This window comes from Mandrillus leucophaeus, unplaced genomic scaffold, assembly GCF_000951045.1.
Source record: "Mandrillus leucophaeus isolate KB7577 unplaced genomic scaffold, Mleu.le_1.0 Scaffold388, whole genome shotgun sequence".
Lineage (NCBI taxonomy): Eukaryota > Metazoa > Chordata > Mammalia > Primates > Cercopithecidae > Mandrillus > Mandrillus leucophaeus.
Genome location: NW_012104120.1, coordinates 2,988,392 through 3,006,559, shown reverse-complemented (window position 1 = coordinate 3,006,559; position 18,168 = coordinate 2,988,392). Strand labels below are relative to the sequence as shown.

Genomic DNA, 18,168 nt, shown 5'->3' with positions numbered 1-18,168 from the left:
TGCCACCACTGCTCCCTGCTGCCCCAGGCCCTCCTCCCTGGGTCCCGTTAGGGCCTGAATGGCCCCCTCCCCTTGGGGAAAAAGACCCCCTTGTCAAGTTGCAGTGTAAATTCAAGCAAATTGAAATAGCTTGAATTCAAATGACCTATTCAAACCAGTTGTTTTTTACTCCCCCCGAAAGCAGGGGATGATCTCCCGGCCTTGACTCTGCTCAGTCAGGTGAAACTGAAAAAAAAAAAAAAAAAAAAAAGACCTGCGTTTGCATTTTATGGAAATGATGGGTACTTCAGCAAGGTTATTTCCCCAGAGTTTTATGTCTCCTTTAGTTTGACTACATTTCCATGAGGGATGGGGAAGAGTTGGAGCCCAAGGGGAGGCAGAGGAGCCGGGGTCTTTGGAAACTTCCAGGGAGCCCTGGGAGCTAGTGGGCAGGTGCAGGGCGGTCCCTAGGTGACCCCTTGAAGGAGACTTTGGTTGTCCTTACCGTTGTAGGTTTTCTGCCGAGGAGGCTAAGTGGCCTTGAATTTCCGGGGAGCATTTCCACCGCAGCCTCCGGGGGGCGGGGAGCTCGCTGACAGAGTCTGCTCGGATCAACTTCCTGCTGCTCTGTGTCCTGTGGGCACAGAGGCAACCTCCTGAGGCTCTGCGGCCAGAGAGCTGTGGGAAGCATCGCTTCTTTGCTCTCTGCAATCATCTTAGATGTCGGTGTTTGTGGCCACGGAGTTTCAGGGGGTACGAGCTGCCCCTGAACCACTGTGCAGATGAATAAACTGAGGCCTCCACCAAAATCATTAAGTGACAGGGCCGGGGTTCCATCCAGTTTCACCTGACTCCAAAACCCATTATTTCTTTTCATTGTTTTCCTATTAGACCATGTTTCACCCTTACAGAAGACTTGGAGAGAAATTTAAGAGCAAGCTGTGTTCTCTTCTACAAGGTTTGTGCCTACTAGGCTTGGTTTAGATTTCAGTGACCCTAGAGTTACGTGGAAGAAATTGAAGACTTGGATGCAGGGAGAAGATTCTAGGAGAGAATGGGTAAAACTGGGAATGGAGGAAGGAACACCGTGTGTTTAAGGCATAGAGGAGCCCTGCTGGGAAGCTAAGGAGGGACCCAGCCTTGGGATTTGGAAACAGTGAGGCTCAGAGAACTCCCCGTGTGCTGGGGCAGCTGTGGGCCTGGCCCTGACTCAGGATAAGCAATAGGTGTCGATGTAGGCTTCCCCTCTCTCAAGGCAGAGGTTCCTGAGAATTCCTTGCCACACTTCTCCCTGACTGCCGTAAATCTGCTGCCTCCTATCCATGGCCCATGAAGCACATGATGTCTCATTCAAAGCTGGGTTTCAAATTCATCGTGTGTGTGTCTGTGTGTGTCTGTGTGTGTGTAGTACACAGTTTTTTTCAAATTCATCTTTTGCGAAGTCACTTTCCAGACTGACACAGCCCCCAGCGACCACCCATATTTTTTTTGGCCCAGCATGGCATCCCTGGGCTCCAGACTCACATGTGCTTGAGCAGATGCTCGGTGCACTGCACCAGGACGATGCCATCGAATGGGGAGTGTTCGCATACCACACCACAGGTGCCGTCTCGGCCCACCACAAACTGCAACAAGAAACAGGTAGTGGGCGACCATGGGAGAGAGTCAGCATTGCAAAGCAGCCCCTTGGCCCCAGGTCAGGCCCCTGGCTTCTCAGGGCTCCTCTCCTCCAGGGACACCAGAGTACATTATTTCCTGAAGAAAACACTGCACATGATTGCAGTGGCCTGAGAATATGAGAATCCAAGACTGCTCTGCACTCGCGATCTCTTTCCCATAAAGGCTCTGGGCAGTGAAGGTGGAGCCCCAAGTTCCCTGACTGAACAGTCCAGGGATTCCTGAGGAGCTCATCCCACATCTGCGCAGCTGCCCTTGGGGGGATGGGCGAGGCCCTTCAGCCCTGTTTCCCGTCATAGCTCGCATCGCAGGCACCATCCTGCAGTGCTTTATGTGACTATTTGTCTGATGGACCCTGTTTGTTTTGACCACCATTGATGGTCAATAATTGTGTGGAATGAGTGACAATGAAAAATAACAGCCTGTTTTGGATGGTAAGCAGATTCCTAGGGAGAAATGAAATATCCCTTGACAGTAGTGAAGGAAGGATGAAGAAGTAAAGAAGGTGCGAAGAAAGGATGAAGAAGTGAAGGAAAGATGAAGTGAAGGAAAGAGATACGGAAGATGCTCCACGAGTTGCCGCCTGGGCTTCAAGTCAGAGACCCACATGAAGTTTTGCAGCCATGAGAGCCTAAACGAGACACGTCAACTCTCTGGACTTCAGTTTACTGTCCTTGAAAACAGACCCAGTAAGGCCCAGCTCATGGATTGAGAAGCGGATTGGAGAGGAGTTGTATGAAGGATCCATAGGAGCTGTAGAGATTACTTACGACTTTACAAAGACACTATTTAGCTAGCTGACTTGAGAAAGGAACATACCTAGTGCACAAAAATAGTGGGAAAAGATAATGAGGACAAAATTTGTTTTTTTTTTTAAGCATCGTTATCTGTGAGAGCTTTATTTTGAAGTATTGGTAGGTGAAATTATTTGCTTTAACGTGATTCAGCAGTAAATAAATAATAAATAATCTGGAGGAAACAAATGAACCAAGGTTGGCAATATGTACATGCTGCTTTTGAATATGCTTGAAAATGTCCATGATAAAAGTTAAAATATCCAGAGCTTTTGCTGTCTTTATCAAAATACTCTTTCCTCTGGAAGTCCTGTGGCTTCCTTTCCATAGGGAGAAGCAGCAAGATGAAGGATTAAATGCAGAGAATATGACTTCTTGTCGTTATTTTTTTTATATAATGAGGAAGTTAGTTGTCTCTCTCTTCCAACAGCATGCACTCATTGTGACTTGTTTACCTATGTAGATAATTTATTTTCATAATTTTATAATTAAATTTTACAATAGAAAACTTATATCAGGAAATATTTTAAACATCTAACAGAAAATTTAGGATTTTTAAGTTTTAGAAATTTATTTTCAAGTTTTATGTTCTGTCACGTTTCTTTCTTTCTTTTTTTTTTTTTCATTTTATTTAAAGTGTAATGCAAATAAAGCAGGCTGCCTAGTAGCCCACCACACCCAAGAGATACTCATTCTTTATCTCTAAATGAACAAAACAAGCAACCTTTGGAGTTTTACTAAAGTCTCTACCAGGGCACCATACCATTCCACATGTCCCGAGTTGCCTCTCTCCTGGTCTCCTCTCAATCTCTCGCCTTGTGTGTCAGATCCCTGGATCTTTACTCCCATTCTACAAAGAAACTCACTTCCAGATCTTCTCCCCAAACTCACCCCTTGCAGACCCTCCCCTCCCACCCCCAGTGTCCCCTGCCTTGCTGTCCTGAGACCAGCTCTCCATCATCTTGAATTCGGGTCCATGCAGCCCTGCTGGCTTCTCCGGCTCGCCTGATAATCTGTCCTGCTGACAAAAAGAACCTGGAGGTCAGCATAGACTAACCCATGAGAGACGGTGGGGAGGGCTGTGCCCACCCCCACATTAGTACTTATCTGTGCCTGTCACTAAAAGGAAGGAAGGAAAGAAGGAAGGAAAGCAGTGTCTTTTAAAAACTGCTACCAAGGCTGAGTTCCAGATTCTGTGTATGTATTATATCGGTTCACCCCGACAGCTGCTCCGTGAAAGATGATAAGCCATTAGCACCACTGTGGAGGCTAAAATAGCTGGCCCAGCAGCCGGAGAGCATATCAGAAATAACGGAACCAGTATGCAAACCAATAAAAAGGAAAACCTGCAGAATGTAGGGACAGAGAGAAAGGAAAACGAGATGTTGTCTAGATATGCTTATCAATGTGAGCTTTGCTAACCCAAAGTAGAGAGACGTTTTGTTTTTGCATGCTGTTTTATACTATATGGCATATAATATAAAAGTGTAGTGACTTTAAAATAAACAAGACTAGGTTCAGGATTGGCATGTTGGGGGAATAAAAGGAAGATGGCAGAACGGGAATGAATGATTTGACCTTGACTTCGTCCTGTCTGCACGGGTATTTTTCTCTAGGCCAAAATAAATTTCTTGCTTCTAGGCTGACATCATATAAATGAACATATATGAGTTATTTTATCTCACTTATGATCTTTCTTCCATGGAGATGCTGGGCTGTTCTACTTCTCAGGGATTAAGGGAGGTATGTTGAAATCGCCAGGCCATGGGGGTGGACATCCAAAAAGCTGACAGCTCTGGGCATCAGACATTATTCTTTCAGAATGCATTAAGGATTTGTTCAGTGGGGCTGTTGTACTCTCCTACTCCTGGCACACCTCCACCTGACAGGTGTGATGGGTGATGGGAAATGGGCCTTAGGTGTGGCCCAGACCTTCCTGGCACAGGCAGCAGGAAGGTTACGGAGTTTGAGTTGGGTTCAGCCACTGGTTCCTGAGAAGAGTTCTGGCTGGTCCAGAGATTGACATCAACAGCGCATCTCAGACCCCTCCGGCAATCCTGACCCTTCAGACCCAGCCTCTCGGGCAACAGAAGCCAGTGAGTGTGCCTGCCAGATGCAAGCACGTGCGGGCCTGGGCACCGGGCTGTGCCCGCTTGCCTGCTCACTCTCTTGCTGGGGGCATGGCTGTGCTCTTGCAGGGCCACCTGGACGGCTTACCTGCAAGGACTTGTCGTACCAGCGATTGGCCCCGTTCTTGCTGTACCCTCCTCCGTGAAGGAGCTGGAGTGCCCTTTGGGTGTCGCTGAGCTCCACGCCTCCTGGCGCATCCAGACACACAAGGCAGATGCAGCGCTCAATCATGTCCAGCGAGTCCCGGTTGGTGGAGTCTGCAGGGGAGGCAGGCACAGCCCTAGCACCCGTCCCACTCCAGGCCAGGCTTGCCCGCTTAGAGCCCCAGACAGGACAGGGCAGCCCCATCTTCTGGGATCACACCAAGACCCAGGTCTTGAGTGGCCCTGACCCCCACCCTGCCCCACTATGGGTGGGCAGTGACGTCAGCCAGAGTGTCCTGAGCCTCTGTCCTATCCCAGGATCCCAACTTATTTGCATGGTCCCTGCAGGAGCCCTGCCCTCCAGCTGTGACTAGCTGTCCCCCAGATGTGTGGGCTATTGGTCCTGCATGCCAAGATGAAGTGGGATGCTTAGACCCTCAAGTCAGCCCACATCCGTGGAGGGGCCCCTAATCCCCCACCCAACAGCACCCTCCACTCGGGCTCCTGTGAGCCACATCTGTGTGTAGGCATGCTTGTTTGTGCTGAACTATGACTTTCAGACATCTAAACTGCAATTTCAAAACTGTTGTTGCAATTTTAAAATTAGGCAATTTCACATTAAAACCTGAAGGAAGTGTATTGCTCACCTCCCTGCCCTCAAGCTGTTGGTTCGGCGGCAGAGCTATAGACAGTAGGGCCAGGTTGCTCCGAACCTGCATGTGGATGAGCTCATAGGAACAGTTTTGGACTAATGGATCCAAAGGAGCTCCAAGCCTGGCCCACAGCTGGCTTTTGTGTTAGCCTCTACTAATTCCCAGGCTCCTCTAGACATTCTCCTACAGGAAGCAGGTTTCAAAAGGGAATCCCCCTCCCCGGTGGCACTGGAAGAGTACAGACAAGGACGGTTCTTCAGGAGCGGGAGTCAGGCACAGAGGATGTGACTTCACCAAGGACACATGCGTTCCTCCCAGAGAGCACCAGAAGCTGCCCTCCCTGGCAGCTTCCTCCACGGGGCAGAGGGAGGTTCACTAAGCCCACCTGGCAGGACCTGTTGGGGCCAGGCCTGCTCCCGCTGCCTGTTCCCGTTTCTTCCAAACAGGAGCCCATTGTGCTGACGATGTTCTCTCCTCTGCTCCGTACTGGGTGTGGGAGTGCACAGCCTGCCTCTTGGCTTCAAGTTCACCAAAAGTTAAAAAATCCACCCAAAGTTTAACATATTGGTTTAAAATTTCAAGGAGTCACTTCAAGACCCAATGGTGAGGACTGCATATCACCAGGAGAGCTTGACCTTGGGGCTGGATGCTGGGACAGGATGAGGCAGTAGGGGTGAGAGTGCTCTGTGTGTGGGAAGATGGGGTGCATGGCATTTGCAGGCAAAGGTGCATTACATGGTAGAGACTCCTAGTTGCACACTACATGTCCTTTCCTTGCTCGTAGAACCCCTCCCTGGTTTTTAGCTTGGTACATGCGTAACCAACTAGAGCTATACTTCGCAGCCTCCCTTACAGCTAGGGGTAACCAGGTGTCTAAATTCTGCAAGCAAGATCTCAAAAAACTACACAACAGCTTCCGGGGAACCTCCTCAAAGATAACTAGCATGTGCTCTTTGTCCTGCTTCCCACCTTCCTCCATCTTGCTGCCTGGATCGCGGATATGACGGTGGGAGCTCTCGCCTGCGTTTTGCCTTCCTCGGGCGTGTGGACAGCTCCCCTTCCCAGGGTGGTAAGTCAATCTTTAAGACTATCCCCTAGGTCTTCTCAATGCCTGCTGGGTACACAGAAGCTAACTGCACTGGTCTTTGCTCTGCCCAGGTGAATTCTCCAAGTTCACCAGGAGTGTCCACAGATGCCTTTGCCTGAAAGGAGTCTCCAGGCCCCATGCATCCCCTTTGTCTCACTTTTTGCAAATTCTGGGGAATGAGATGTTTCCCACAGCAGACCTTCCACTCTGGGAAGCCAGCCTGGCCTTGGGACATCCTCTCTTCCTTCCTGTCGAGGATGAGGCTTTGGGAACCCTGTGCTTTCAGAACCCCTCCTGGTCCCTATATGGGCAGGATGCCTCCTCACTCTCTGCATGGCCTCTTGGACTTCCCTGCCTCAGTCTCATCAGCATCAAGGATCTGGCCATGCCCTGAGGATCTAAGCATAAATGAGAGCCAGCCCAGGCCCTGGTGAAATTCCCCTTCTTGTAAACTCCTTAAGCGGATGCAGTCACCACATTACCCTCTCAGAACCTGAAACTGCTTCTACTGCCCACAAGGGAGAATCCAAATTTCTAAACACGGCACCGCAGGCTCCATGGCTTACCTCTGCTGCCCCTCAAGGCCACCTCCTTCCCTCCCCAGATCCCTGCATGGACCTCACAGACAACCTCCTGCCCCTCCCTGATCCTGTGCACATCCCATCTCCTCCTCATCATGCAGGCTGTGCCCAGGACAAGGCCCTTCTTCTCCTCCTCTGCCAATGAAAGCCCTCCCTAAGCTCTCTCATCCTCTGGCAGTGCCAGCCTTGCCCTGGAGGGCTCCTGACACGCAGAGCATGTGGCCTCCACAGCTTGCTCAGTGCAGATGTGGAACCTGCACTCTTGTCAAGCTAGCCTTATATAGCACCAGAGCCCAGAGGTGCTCCCAAACCCCTGCCCACCATTCCCTGCTGCACAGCACATGACCCCACTGCCATTCCCAGACCACCATGCTTTGGACAGTCAGCACTTGCAGCCTCTGGACCCCTGGTCTGGTCCCTTTCCCCATATCAGCACTCATCAAGGGTGGAGCCTGGTCCCTCTGCACAAGGCAAGCACAGCCCATGCTGGGTAATGGACTTTAGTGTGCTTCCCTTGGCCTGGCCCAGGTAGAGTTGGGATTTGTGGACTCAGTTCACAGAGGGGGCCTGGAGGTGCCCAGCTGGCTACTGGGAAAGGGAAAGGCCATGTCCTTATGAAGGGCAAAAACCAACTACTTTGAGGCTTTGAGCTTCATGGGTTGATGTGGGAGTGGGGGTAGGGTGAGGCTGGGACAAGATAGGGCTTCTTCCTGTCTGCAAGGCCCCCTGCTCTGCCCTTCTCCCCTCCTTAGGCATCCCTGCAGATGGCCATGGTGCTCAGCCCTGCACTATGTGCTGGGCTAGGGGTCCCTGCAGGCTTCTAGGCTAGCCAGTGCCTTCAGAGCCTTGGGGAGGCTTTGGTCAGGTCTGGGTCAGGCTCAGATCAGCAAAGAAGAAGGGAGAGGCATGCCAGGAGGTGTATAATAGTGCAGGGTGGTAGGTGGGGAGTGGGACAGTGGTTTGGATGGCCAGGGAACAGATCCCCGGGCTTGTAGGCAGAGCTTGTGAGTGATCGGCTTGACCTCCAGCTTATGGGTGAAGGCATGCAGGATTTAAGTGGGGCTAGAAGAACATAATGATGTGATGCTATTAGTTAACCTTTGTTGAGCACCTACTATGTGCCAGGTATCAATCTAAACATGCACGTTGATGCATATGAGATAGGTATCATTGTCATGCTTCCTTTATAGGTCAGGAGCAGAGAAACCAAATATCTTGACCTTAGGCCATTTATAAGGTTTCTCTTGTAAACAGGGATGATAATAATCACCCACTAAGTGGAGGGAGCTGGATTTGATCTCAGGCATCCAACCCCAATGCTCAGGTTCATCAACAAGGACTATGAATGCCCAGCTCAGTCATGTGACTTTAGCCAGCAACAACAGGGAGTACTGAAGGATCATGGAAGAGCTCAGTCTGGTCAGAGCAGAGTCTAGGATACCTGGCAGCTTGGGAGGCCAGCCAAGCCGGGGCCATGGGCAGCTTGAATGCTGCACACTTCATCCCTGTTAGTCGTACCTCAGGGTGAACTCTGAGAGCCCTGGCTCAGTAGCTGCCTTCACCAAGGGCTCCTTAAAAATAGCCCCAAAGCCAGTGCGGAGTGGGCAGACTGCAGCTCCTGAGGCAGCCCACAGCATGCCTGCTCAGCCAGGTGGCTGGGAGCAGGCCTTGATGCAGGCTCGAGGCAGGAGGGTGGAGGCCTGGCACACTCCTTTTCAACTGGGCAATGCAAGGAAAGAATGGCTCCCTGGGCATCACTGCCCTCGTCACCTCCAGGCAGGAGAGGCAGATTGTGAGGAAGCACTGAGGCCTTGCCATCACGTGCAGGCTCTGCAGGGCCCAGGATCCCAGCACTGCCCAACAGGAACCAGGTCCTGGCTCATTAGACAGGGTGAAATGGGAGCAGGACAGCAGAGAGGGAAGCCAGGTGGCCTTGCAAATGAACTCCCTGCATATAAGTAGCTGATCAGTCAAATGCTGACAAGTTTATCGTGTAAGGCAGAAAATGAACACTACACCCAAGCTCATCCACCATGACTGTGGCCCAAATGTAATGGAAACACGGGACAGCGGGCTGAAGGCACACGGCAGGAGCCATTTGTCTTGTGGCATCCTCATTGAGCACATCGAGGCTCCTTTAAAGTGGTGAATCAATCTTCCTCAGGGAGCCCTGCTTAACAGTGAGAGATGGGGATTGAGTAATAGGAGGAGCTTGCTCTGACACCCACGCCCAAGGAGGGAGCTGACAGCTTTGGTAGTGTGGAAATTCCAGAGGCCAGGAGGCCTTGGGGAGCCCTGAGGCTAGCGTTAGAGGTTGGAAACTTACAGGCTGAGACTCGGGTGAGCACAGATAAAACAGCACCTGGTACCTCTGTGCAGGGCTGCAAGACTCAGGTGCAGTTCTTTAATGTGCACTACTGTGCACAAGTAACCCCAGACATACACCACCCTCTCTGGGACACTTGCCTTTGCTTGCTGTGATTTATTCCCTGAGGAGTTAGCACAAGTCAGATTTCTATGCCATGCCCATCCTCCTTCTCACAGTCCAGGAGATGGATGAACTGGGCTCTTTCTCGGGGGCTTAGACCTTCTTAACCTTTCCCAATCCCATCTGAGCATCTTTCCTCCCCAGATGAAGGAGTACGTTCTTCTTTTGGGAGGTAAATCTGCCATTGCACATCTCATATTCTTCCCGACTCTGTGGCCTAGGGGGTGATCTTTATGCTGTCGGTCCTCAGAGACTATGAGAATTCAGACAGAAGTATTTCTTACTCTTGCAAAACAGAACTGCTTTGACTTGAGTTACATCAGGCCCCTTTCAAGAGCTCTGGATGGAGAGTCTTCCTATTCCAGGAACATACACTTTTCCCCATTCTTCCCCCTAAAAACCTGGACGTTTTATTTCAAACAAAAGTAAGAAGACTCTGAAAGATGGAGAGAAGAAGGCAGACCAGCCAGAGACCTCAGAACCCAAGGAACATCGTAGCAGCAGATTCTCTGGGTATTACAGACTGAATTTTGTGCCCTGAAAAGTCATACGTTGAAGCTTCAGCTCTCAGTGTGATTCTGTTTGGAGGGAGGGCCTTTACAGAGATAATTAAAGTTAAATAAAGTCTTAATCTAACAGAACTGGTGTCCTCATAAGAAGAGAAAGAGATACCAAGCATGTGTGCACAGAGAGAAGGCCATGTGAGGACACAGTGAGAAGGTGACTTGTAGATGCCTACCCTGTGACACCTTCATCTTGGACTTCCAGCCTCCAAAACTGTGAGAAATACATGTCTGTTGTTTAAACCACCACTCTGTGGTATCGTTATGCCAGCTGTACAAACTAATACACTGTGGGGTTTTGTTTGTTTTGTTTTGTTTTTTACCTAAAATATCCAACTTGCAGTTGAAGAACCCAGCAACGTAAAAACACAAGTGGGTATAGTTAAAAACAAACCATCAACAAAAGCCTGCTCTCTCTAGTCAAAGGATCAGAACAGCAAGACATAAAACTTTTAGGTAATAACCGTTCTACTTCAGCCACACACCATAGAGAAAAACTGTGTCATCCCTCCCTCCCCCAACACCCTCACCGGCAAAGGCCAAGTGGAGAGCCCAGATGTCTACCATCACCAGTCAGTAATGAGGCATCTCAACTTCTGGGGGCATCAGAGAAGACACGGTCTCAGATGGAAGCTGGCACTTCCATCTCCATTGGGCAATAACCAGCCCTCCCTCCTTTTTCCCACACAGCTTTAATAGAGACCGTGTAGGGAGCTTGAACTCCACCCCCCAACCCTGCAGTAACAAGGAGCCCCCTCCCCCAGGGTGTCAACAGAGACCCAGTGAGGAGCCTGTGCTTCCATCTCCACCTGGTTATAACCTCCCCCATTCTCTTGCTGGACCTGTGTCAGAGGAAGCCAGCTAAAACATGCTTAAATAAGATCCCAAGTCTCATAACACAGTATATCCAAGTTTCAACAGAAAATCATTCTACCAAGAACTAGGAAAATCTCAGTTTGAACACGGGAGGTGGAGGCTGCATTGAGCATGCCATTGCACTCCAGCCTGGGCAACAGAGTGAGACTCCATCTCAAATAAATAAGTAAGTAAGTAAGTAAATAAATAAATAAATGAAAATTAAAAGAAAAATAAATAAAAAGCAGTTATAAAAAAGCCTCAACAAGCAATTTTAACACATTTGAAACAAATGAAAAAAGAAAAAGAAAAAGGAAGTCTCCACAAAGAAACAGAAATTCTCAGCAAGAAAATAGAAGATATAAGAAGAACCAAATAGAAATGTTAGGACTGAATAATAGAATAACCAATATAAAAAGCACAGTGGATGGACTCAGCAGTAGAACCTCGGGAGAAGAGAAAAGACTCAGTGAACCTGAAGACAGAACAACACTGATTAGACTGGGGGAGAAGAAACAGAGTCTAAGTGCCTTTGAGACAAAAGATGATGTTTATGTCACCAAATTCCCAGGAGAGGAGAAAGAGGGCAGAGCAGAAAGGACTCAGAGAAATAATGGCTAACACATCCCCAAATTTGGCAAAGGACACACATCTAAAGATTCAGGAAGATAAGTTAACCCCAAACACGATTAATTCAAAGAAATATACACCAAAACATACCATAGTCAAACTTTTGAAAACTAAAGACGAAGGAAAAATCTTGAAAGCAGCAAGAGAGAAATGATTTTATATATATATATATATATATATATATGCACACACACACATATATATGTGTGTGTATTACATCTACATATACACGCATATATACACACACATCCATATATATATATACACACACACACATACTATAGGAGAAAACAACTAGGACAACAGCAGATTTTTTTTTTTATCAGAAACCATGAAGATCAGAAGGAATTGCCGTAATATTTTGTAAGCGCTGAAAAAAAAAGAACTATCAATCCAGAATTCTATAAGAAAAAATATCCTTCAGAAATGAAGAGGGGGAAATCAAAACATTTTCATATGAAGAAAACTAAGACAATTTATGCCAAGCAGACATATCCTGAAAGAATGGCTAAAGAAAGTAGGTTTCTTTGTTTGTTTTTGTTTTTGTTTTTTGCGATGGAGTCTCTCGCTGTCGCCCAAGCTGGAGGGTGCAGTGGCCCAATCTTGGCTCACTGCAACCTCCGCCTCCCAGGTTCAAGCAATTCTCTGCCTCAGCCTCCTGAGTAGCTGGGATTACAAGTGCCCACCAGCACACCAGGCTAATTTTTGTATTATTAGTAGAGACAGGGTTTGTCTCTACTTGGCCAGGCTGGTCTTGAGCTCCTGACCTCATGATCCACCCACTTCAGCCTCCCAAAGTGCTGGGATTATAGGCGTGAGTCACCACAGCTGGCCCCTAAGAAAGTTTTTTTTTTTAAAGAAAGGAAATGATAAAAAGAGAAACACTGGAACATCAAGAAGAAAGAAAGAACAATAGAAAGGGTAAATATCTGAGTAAATAAATTCATTTTCATTCTCCTTTCAAGTCTTCTAAACTATGTTTCAGTGTTGAAGCAAAAATCATAAAATTGCCTGATGTGGTTCTAAATGTATATAGAGATAATATTTAAGACAAGTGTATTATAAACAAAGGAGAAGAAAAGGTGGTAAGCTTTCTACACTTCACTAGAACTGGTAACATTTCAACACTAATAGACTGTGATAAGTTATGTATATACAAGGTAATACTTATAGAAACTGTTAGAAAAAGCTATACAAACAGATAATACTAAAAAAGTTACAGGTAAATCAAAATTGAATTCTAAAAAATATTCATGTAACCCACAGGAAGGCAAGAAAAAGAGAACAATAATTGGAAAACAAAAACTAAAATGTCAGAGTTAAGCCCTAACACATTGATAATTATGTAAAGTGTAAATGTTCTAAATACACCAATTAGAAGACAGAGATTGATGGAATATATTATAAAACATTACCCCAGCTATATGCTGTCTACAAGAAATGCACATCAAATATAATGATACAGATTGGTTATAAGTAAAAGGAAGGAAAAACATATAGCATGCAAACATTAATCAAAAGAAAGCAGAAATGGCTATCTTAACTTCAGGTAAAGTACACTTGAGCAAAGAAAATTTACCAGAGACATAGAAGGGCATTATATAAAAGTAAAGGATAAATCCTCCAAGAAGACATGGCAACCCTAAATGCATCTGTACCAAGCATACTATAAAATATGTTAAACAAACTCTAACAGAACTGAAAGGAGAAATACACAAATCCACAATTGTACTTGGAAACTGTAACACTGCTCTCAACAATTGTTAGAACAACTAGACAGAAATTCAGCAAGGACGTACAAGAAATCAACAATATCATCAATCATTCTCTTCAAATACCTATGGAACATATGCCAAGATAGACTATATCCAGGGCCATAAAACAACCCTCAACAAATTGAAAAGAATTAAAGTCATTCAAAATGTGTTATCTGACCACAGTGGAATCAAAGTAGAAATCAGTAACAAAAATAACGTAAAAAGTTCCAAACATTTGGAAACTAACCAACATGCTTCTAAACAATTAACGGGTCAAAGAGGGAGTCTGTATTAGTCTGTTTTCACACTGCTATAAAGAACTACCTGAGACTGGGTAATTTATGAATTAAAAGGTTTATTTTACTCACAGTTTTGCACGGCTGGGGAGGCATCAGGAAACTTACAATCATGGCAGAACGAGAAGGGGAAGCAAGGACCTTTTTTCCATGGCAGCAGGAGAGACAGAGAACAAGGGGGGAACTGCCAAGCACTTTTAAACCATCAGATCTCCTGGGAACTCACTCACTGTCATGAGAACAGCATGGGGGAAACCGCTTCCGTGATCCAATCACCTCTCACTGGGTCCCTGCCTTGACATGCGGGGATTACAATTCGAGATGAGATTTGGGTGGAGATTTAGAGCCAAACCATATCAGAGTTTTAAGGGAAATTTTAAAAAATACATTGAAATGAATGAAAACTAAAATACACCAAATGAAAATTTGTGAAATACAGCTAAAGTATTGATGAGAGGAAAATTTATAGCATTAAATGCTTACATTAGAAAAGTCTCAAATCAATAATTTCTTACCTGAAGAACCTAGAAAGAGAAGAGCCGAAAAAAACCCAAAGCAAGCAAGATGAGGGAAATAATAAAGAGCAGAAATCAATACAACTGAAAACAGGAAAAAAATCAACAAAAAGAAAGGTAGTTATTTTAAAAGGCCAATCAAATTTATAGGGAGACTGACAAAAAAAAAAAAAAAGAGAGAGAGAGAGAAAGACACAACCACCAATATCAGGAATGAAACAAGATATTACTACAGATCCTGCAGACATCAAAAGTATAATAAGAGGATACTATGAACAATTCTATACACATAAATCTGACAACTTACATGAAATCCCTTGAAAAGTATAAGCTATCACAATGCATTGAATATTATGATTATTTGAATAGCCCTATAATTATTAACCCATTTATGCTGGAGGTTGCAAATTTTTTTGTGAAAAATCAGACCTTGGTGGTGACCTTAAGCAGTAGGATATAAATAATTCCCACAAGCTTAGCGTTCTAATAATGGAACACTAGGCATAAATGAGTTAAGGATATTGAATTAGCAACATTAAAACTCCCCAAAAAGAAATCTCCAGGCCCAAATAATTTCACTGACGAATTCTACCAAACATTTAAGGAAGAATTGATACCATATTTATACAATCTCTTTCAAAAAATATAAGAGGAGGGAACATTTCCCAATTTATTTTATGAACCTGGTATCCTGATACCAAAAGAAGAGAAATACAGTACAACAAACAAACAAAAAACCGAACCAACTATAGACTAGTGGCCCTCACAAATATAGATGCAGAAAATATTGAACTACATATTAGCAAGTAGAATTAAGCAATATATGAAAAGAATTATACACCATGACCAACTGGGGCTCATTTCAGGGATTCAAGGCTGGTTCAATATCTGAAAATCAATCAATGTAATCTACCACATTAACAGACTAAAGAAAAAAATAACATGATTATATTAACTGATACAGTAAAAACATTTCACAAAATTCAACATCCATTCATGATAAAATCTCTTATTAAACTAGTACCAGAAGGGAACTTCCTTGACTTAATAAAGAACATCTACAAAAAGCTTAGAGCTAACATCATATTTAAAGGTGAAAGACTATAATTGAGTTTTGTACGTTAATCTTTTATATTGCAACCTTGCTGAATTCATTTATTCTAGGCATTTTTGGGGTTGTAGATTTGCTACTATTTTCTACATACATAATCATGTCATGAAAATAGGGATCATTTTATTTTTTTTCTTTCTGATCAGTATCCCTTTTATTGCCTTTTCTTGCCTTACTGCACTGACTAGAACTCCAGTACTGTATTAAACAGAGTGGTAAGAGTAGGTATCCTCTTATTCCTAATCTTAGGGGGAAAGCATTCAGTCTTTCACCTTTAAATAAGATGTTAGCTATAAGCTTTTTGTAGATGTTCCGTATCAGGTTGAGGAAGTTCCCTTCTGGTCCTAGTTCTCTAAGAGATTTTATCATGAATGGATGTTGCATTTTGCCAAATGCTTTCACTGTATTGATTAATCATATTATTTTTTTCTTTAGTCTGTTAATGTGGTGGATTACATTGTCTTCACATCTATCAAAATGATTAAAATAAAAAATAGTGACAACACCAAATGCTGGTGAAGATGCGTAGAAACTGGATTATACATATATTGCTGACAGGAATGTAAAATGGTACAGTCACTCTGGAAAACATTTTAGCAGTTTCTTAAAAAACTAAACATACAACTATGGTGTGACCTAGAAATTTCATTCCTGGGCATTTTTTTCCAGTAAGTGAAAACATAGGTTCACATGAAAACCTGTACACAAATGTTCACAGTAGCTTTATTTTTAATAGCTCGAAACTGGAAACAACCCAGATGTCCTTTGATAGGTAAATAATGAAAGAAACTGTGATACCTAGCACCGTGGAATATCACTCAGCAATAAAAAGGAAAGAACTGTTGATACATGCAACAATTTGGATAAATCTCCATCCAGAGAATTATGCTGTTTGAGAAAAGCCAGTCCCTGCATCATACATGCCATATGATTTTGTGTATATAATATTCCGGAAGCAATAAAATTATTGAAATAGAGAACAGATTTGTGGTTGCCCAGGAGTTAAGAAGGGGGTGAGGTGCTTGTGGTTATAAAAGAGCAGCATGAGGATCCTGGTGGTGATGGAATGTTCCATATCTTGACTGTATCAATGTCAGTATCCTGGTTGTGATATTGTACTATAGTTTTGGAAAATGCTACCGTTGGGGGAAGATGGGTACATGTGAGATCTCTGTATTGCTTCTTACAACTGGATGCTAATCTACAGTTATCCCAAAATAAGTATAATTTAATTTAAAAAAAAGAACTTAAGAAACAAGAAGTGCTCTTTCTTCTGGGTTCTAACCACTCTTCCCACAAAGGCAGAGGATATAAAGAGCTGTAATGCTTCCAGAACTGGCAGAAAGGATGGTGGGGGAGAAAGGCAGGAGATATAAAAACATAAACAAAAAGAAACCCACCTCCCAGCTGTCTTGTACCCCAAACATTATTGTGCTGCACATAAAATGGAAAACGAGGGCCAGAGAGATGGTGACCAGGAGAAGGTAAAGATAGAGGAGCCCAGTGTGTGTGCACACAGAGAGTGGTATGTGGATGGCCCAGGAAAAGCAAAATGTATCGCAGAGTTCATAGGGATTAGGATTCCATGCAAAGAGCAAAGCAGCCTGAGGGCCCATGGGCCCCTGCCTCTGACCACAAGGACAGTACTCATGTTCAAGTTCACCAGATTTTTCCAGAGGGCTTGTGGGCATTGGGCAAAGCATCCCCAGGGTGATCCCCAAATCTAATAAGAGCTACCATTTAGCCAACACCCTCTGTGTGCCAGGCGCCAGGCCATCTGCTTTACAGCCCATCCCCTTGGTCCTGCCCACAGGGCAGACTGCTATCTTCATATAGACTAGGAAGCCCAGGCCCCAGGCCCCAGGAGACAGCAGCCACGGTAAGTCAAATGCAGGCCTCTTGCCCTGGACCACTTGCCTTTCCTGCCTGGATGCTCTTGTCCCCAAAGGCCTTCATTCTTCTACTGACGGAGGGAGGCATTGGCCCAGCCCCTTCCCAGAGCAAGAAAATCACATTCAGTCTTGAGAGCTCGGGAGGTATTTCTGGGCCAATTAAATCAGAGAGGCTGTTAGTGCTAATGTGTAATTGGTTTTAAAATCAGCAGACATGCCTAGCTCTGGATGACAATATGTAAATAGCAAAATGCCCCCATCCTGAATGGTTCTTGTAAACCATGACCATGGCCTTCTGCAGCTGTAGCCGCCTTCTGTCAGTTCCCTCCTTGCAAGCAGTGGCTCAACTCTAATTGACTGTCGGGGATAAATATTTACGGGACTGTGTAAACGAAGAGCATCTGCCTCTGAGGTCTGGTTGCAGGCTCTTCATGGCAGCACCCGGGAAAGCTAGCGGGCTGGGGGGCTCTCCAAGCGGCCATCCTTTTCCTACAAATTGACAAGTGCTGTAGTCTCCCAGACTCGGGGCCGAATGTCTAATTAAATTTCCAGACCAGGATAAAGGGTTGGCTCCTCCTGGGTTCAGGAAGGCCACAGCTTCGAGGCGGTGGGGAGGGAGGTCCTAACAGGGTGTGTAGACTCCCTCTGAGGCCCCAAGCCTGTCTTCAGAATCCCACCCAGCCTCCTTGGCACTGCAGATCTCAGGCTGTCTAGGCAGATGCTCCCTTCCAGTGCCAGACACTGCTTCACCACCGGTCACCCCTAAGGGAGACAGACGCAGCCTCTTCCTTGGTTCAGTGGGAATGAAATCCCACCTCACAGGTGTAACGAAAGACAGAAGGTGCCCAGGACAGAGCAAGCACAGAGGGGGACCTGGATGCACTCCTAATATCAGAGTAAGCAGGTCCCAGGCTGGGCTGCACGTGAAAACACCAGAGTACTATAAAAATAGACTCCTTGGCCCCACTCTGTCCCTCTGGAAAATCACTGGGGCCCGGGAATCTGTTTTATTTTGTT

At 45.5% G+C, this 18,168-nt stretch overlaps 1 protein-coding gene across 5 annotated transcripts in view; it reads right to left on the bottom strand.

Moving 5' to 3' along the window:
• CHAT (choline O-acetyltransferase) overlaps positions 1-18,168 on the bottom strand; it is a 56,811-nt gene that overhangs the window by 14,926 nt on the left and 23,717 nt on the right. For all 5 annotated transcript variants that reach the window (XM_011990957.1, XM_011990958.1, XM_011990954.1 and 2 more), the window contains 3 exons: positions 4,668-4,837; positions 1,504-1,604; positions 485-613 (listed from right to left, as the gene is read on the bottom strand). In XM_011990957.1, the coding sequence (XP_011846347.1) occupies positions 485-613; positions 1,504-1,604; positions 4,668-4,837 (400 nt within the window). The remainder of the gene's footprint in view (positions 1-484; positions 614-1,503; positions 1,605-4,667; positions 4,838-18,168) is intronic.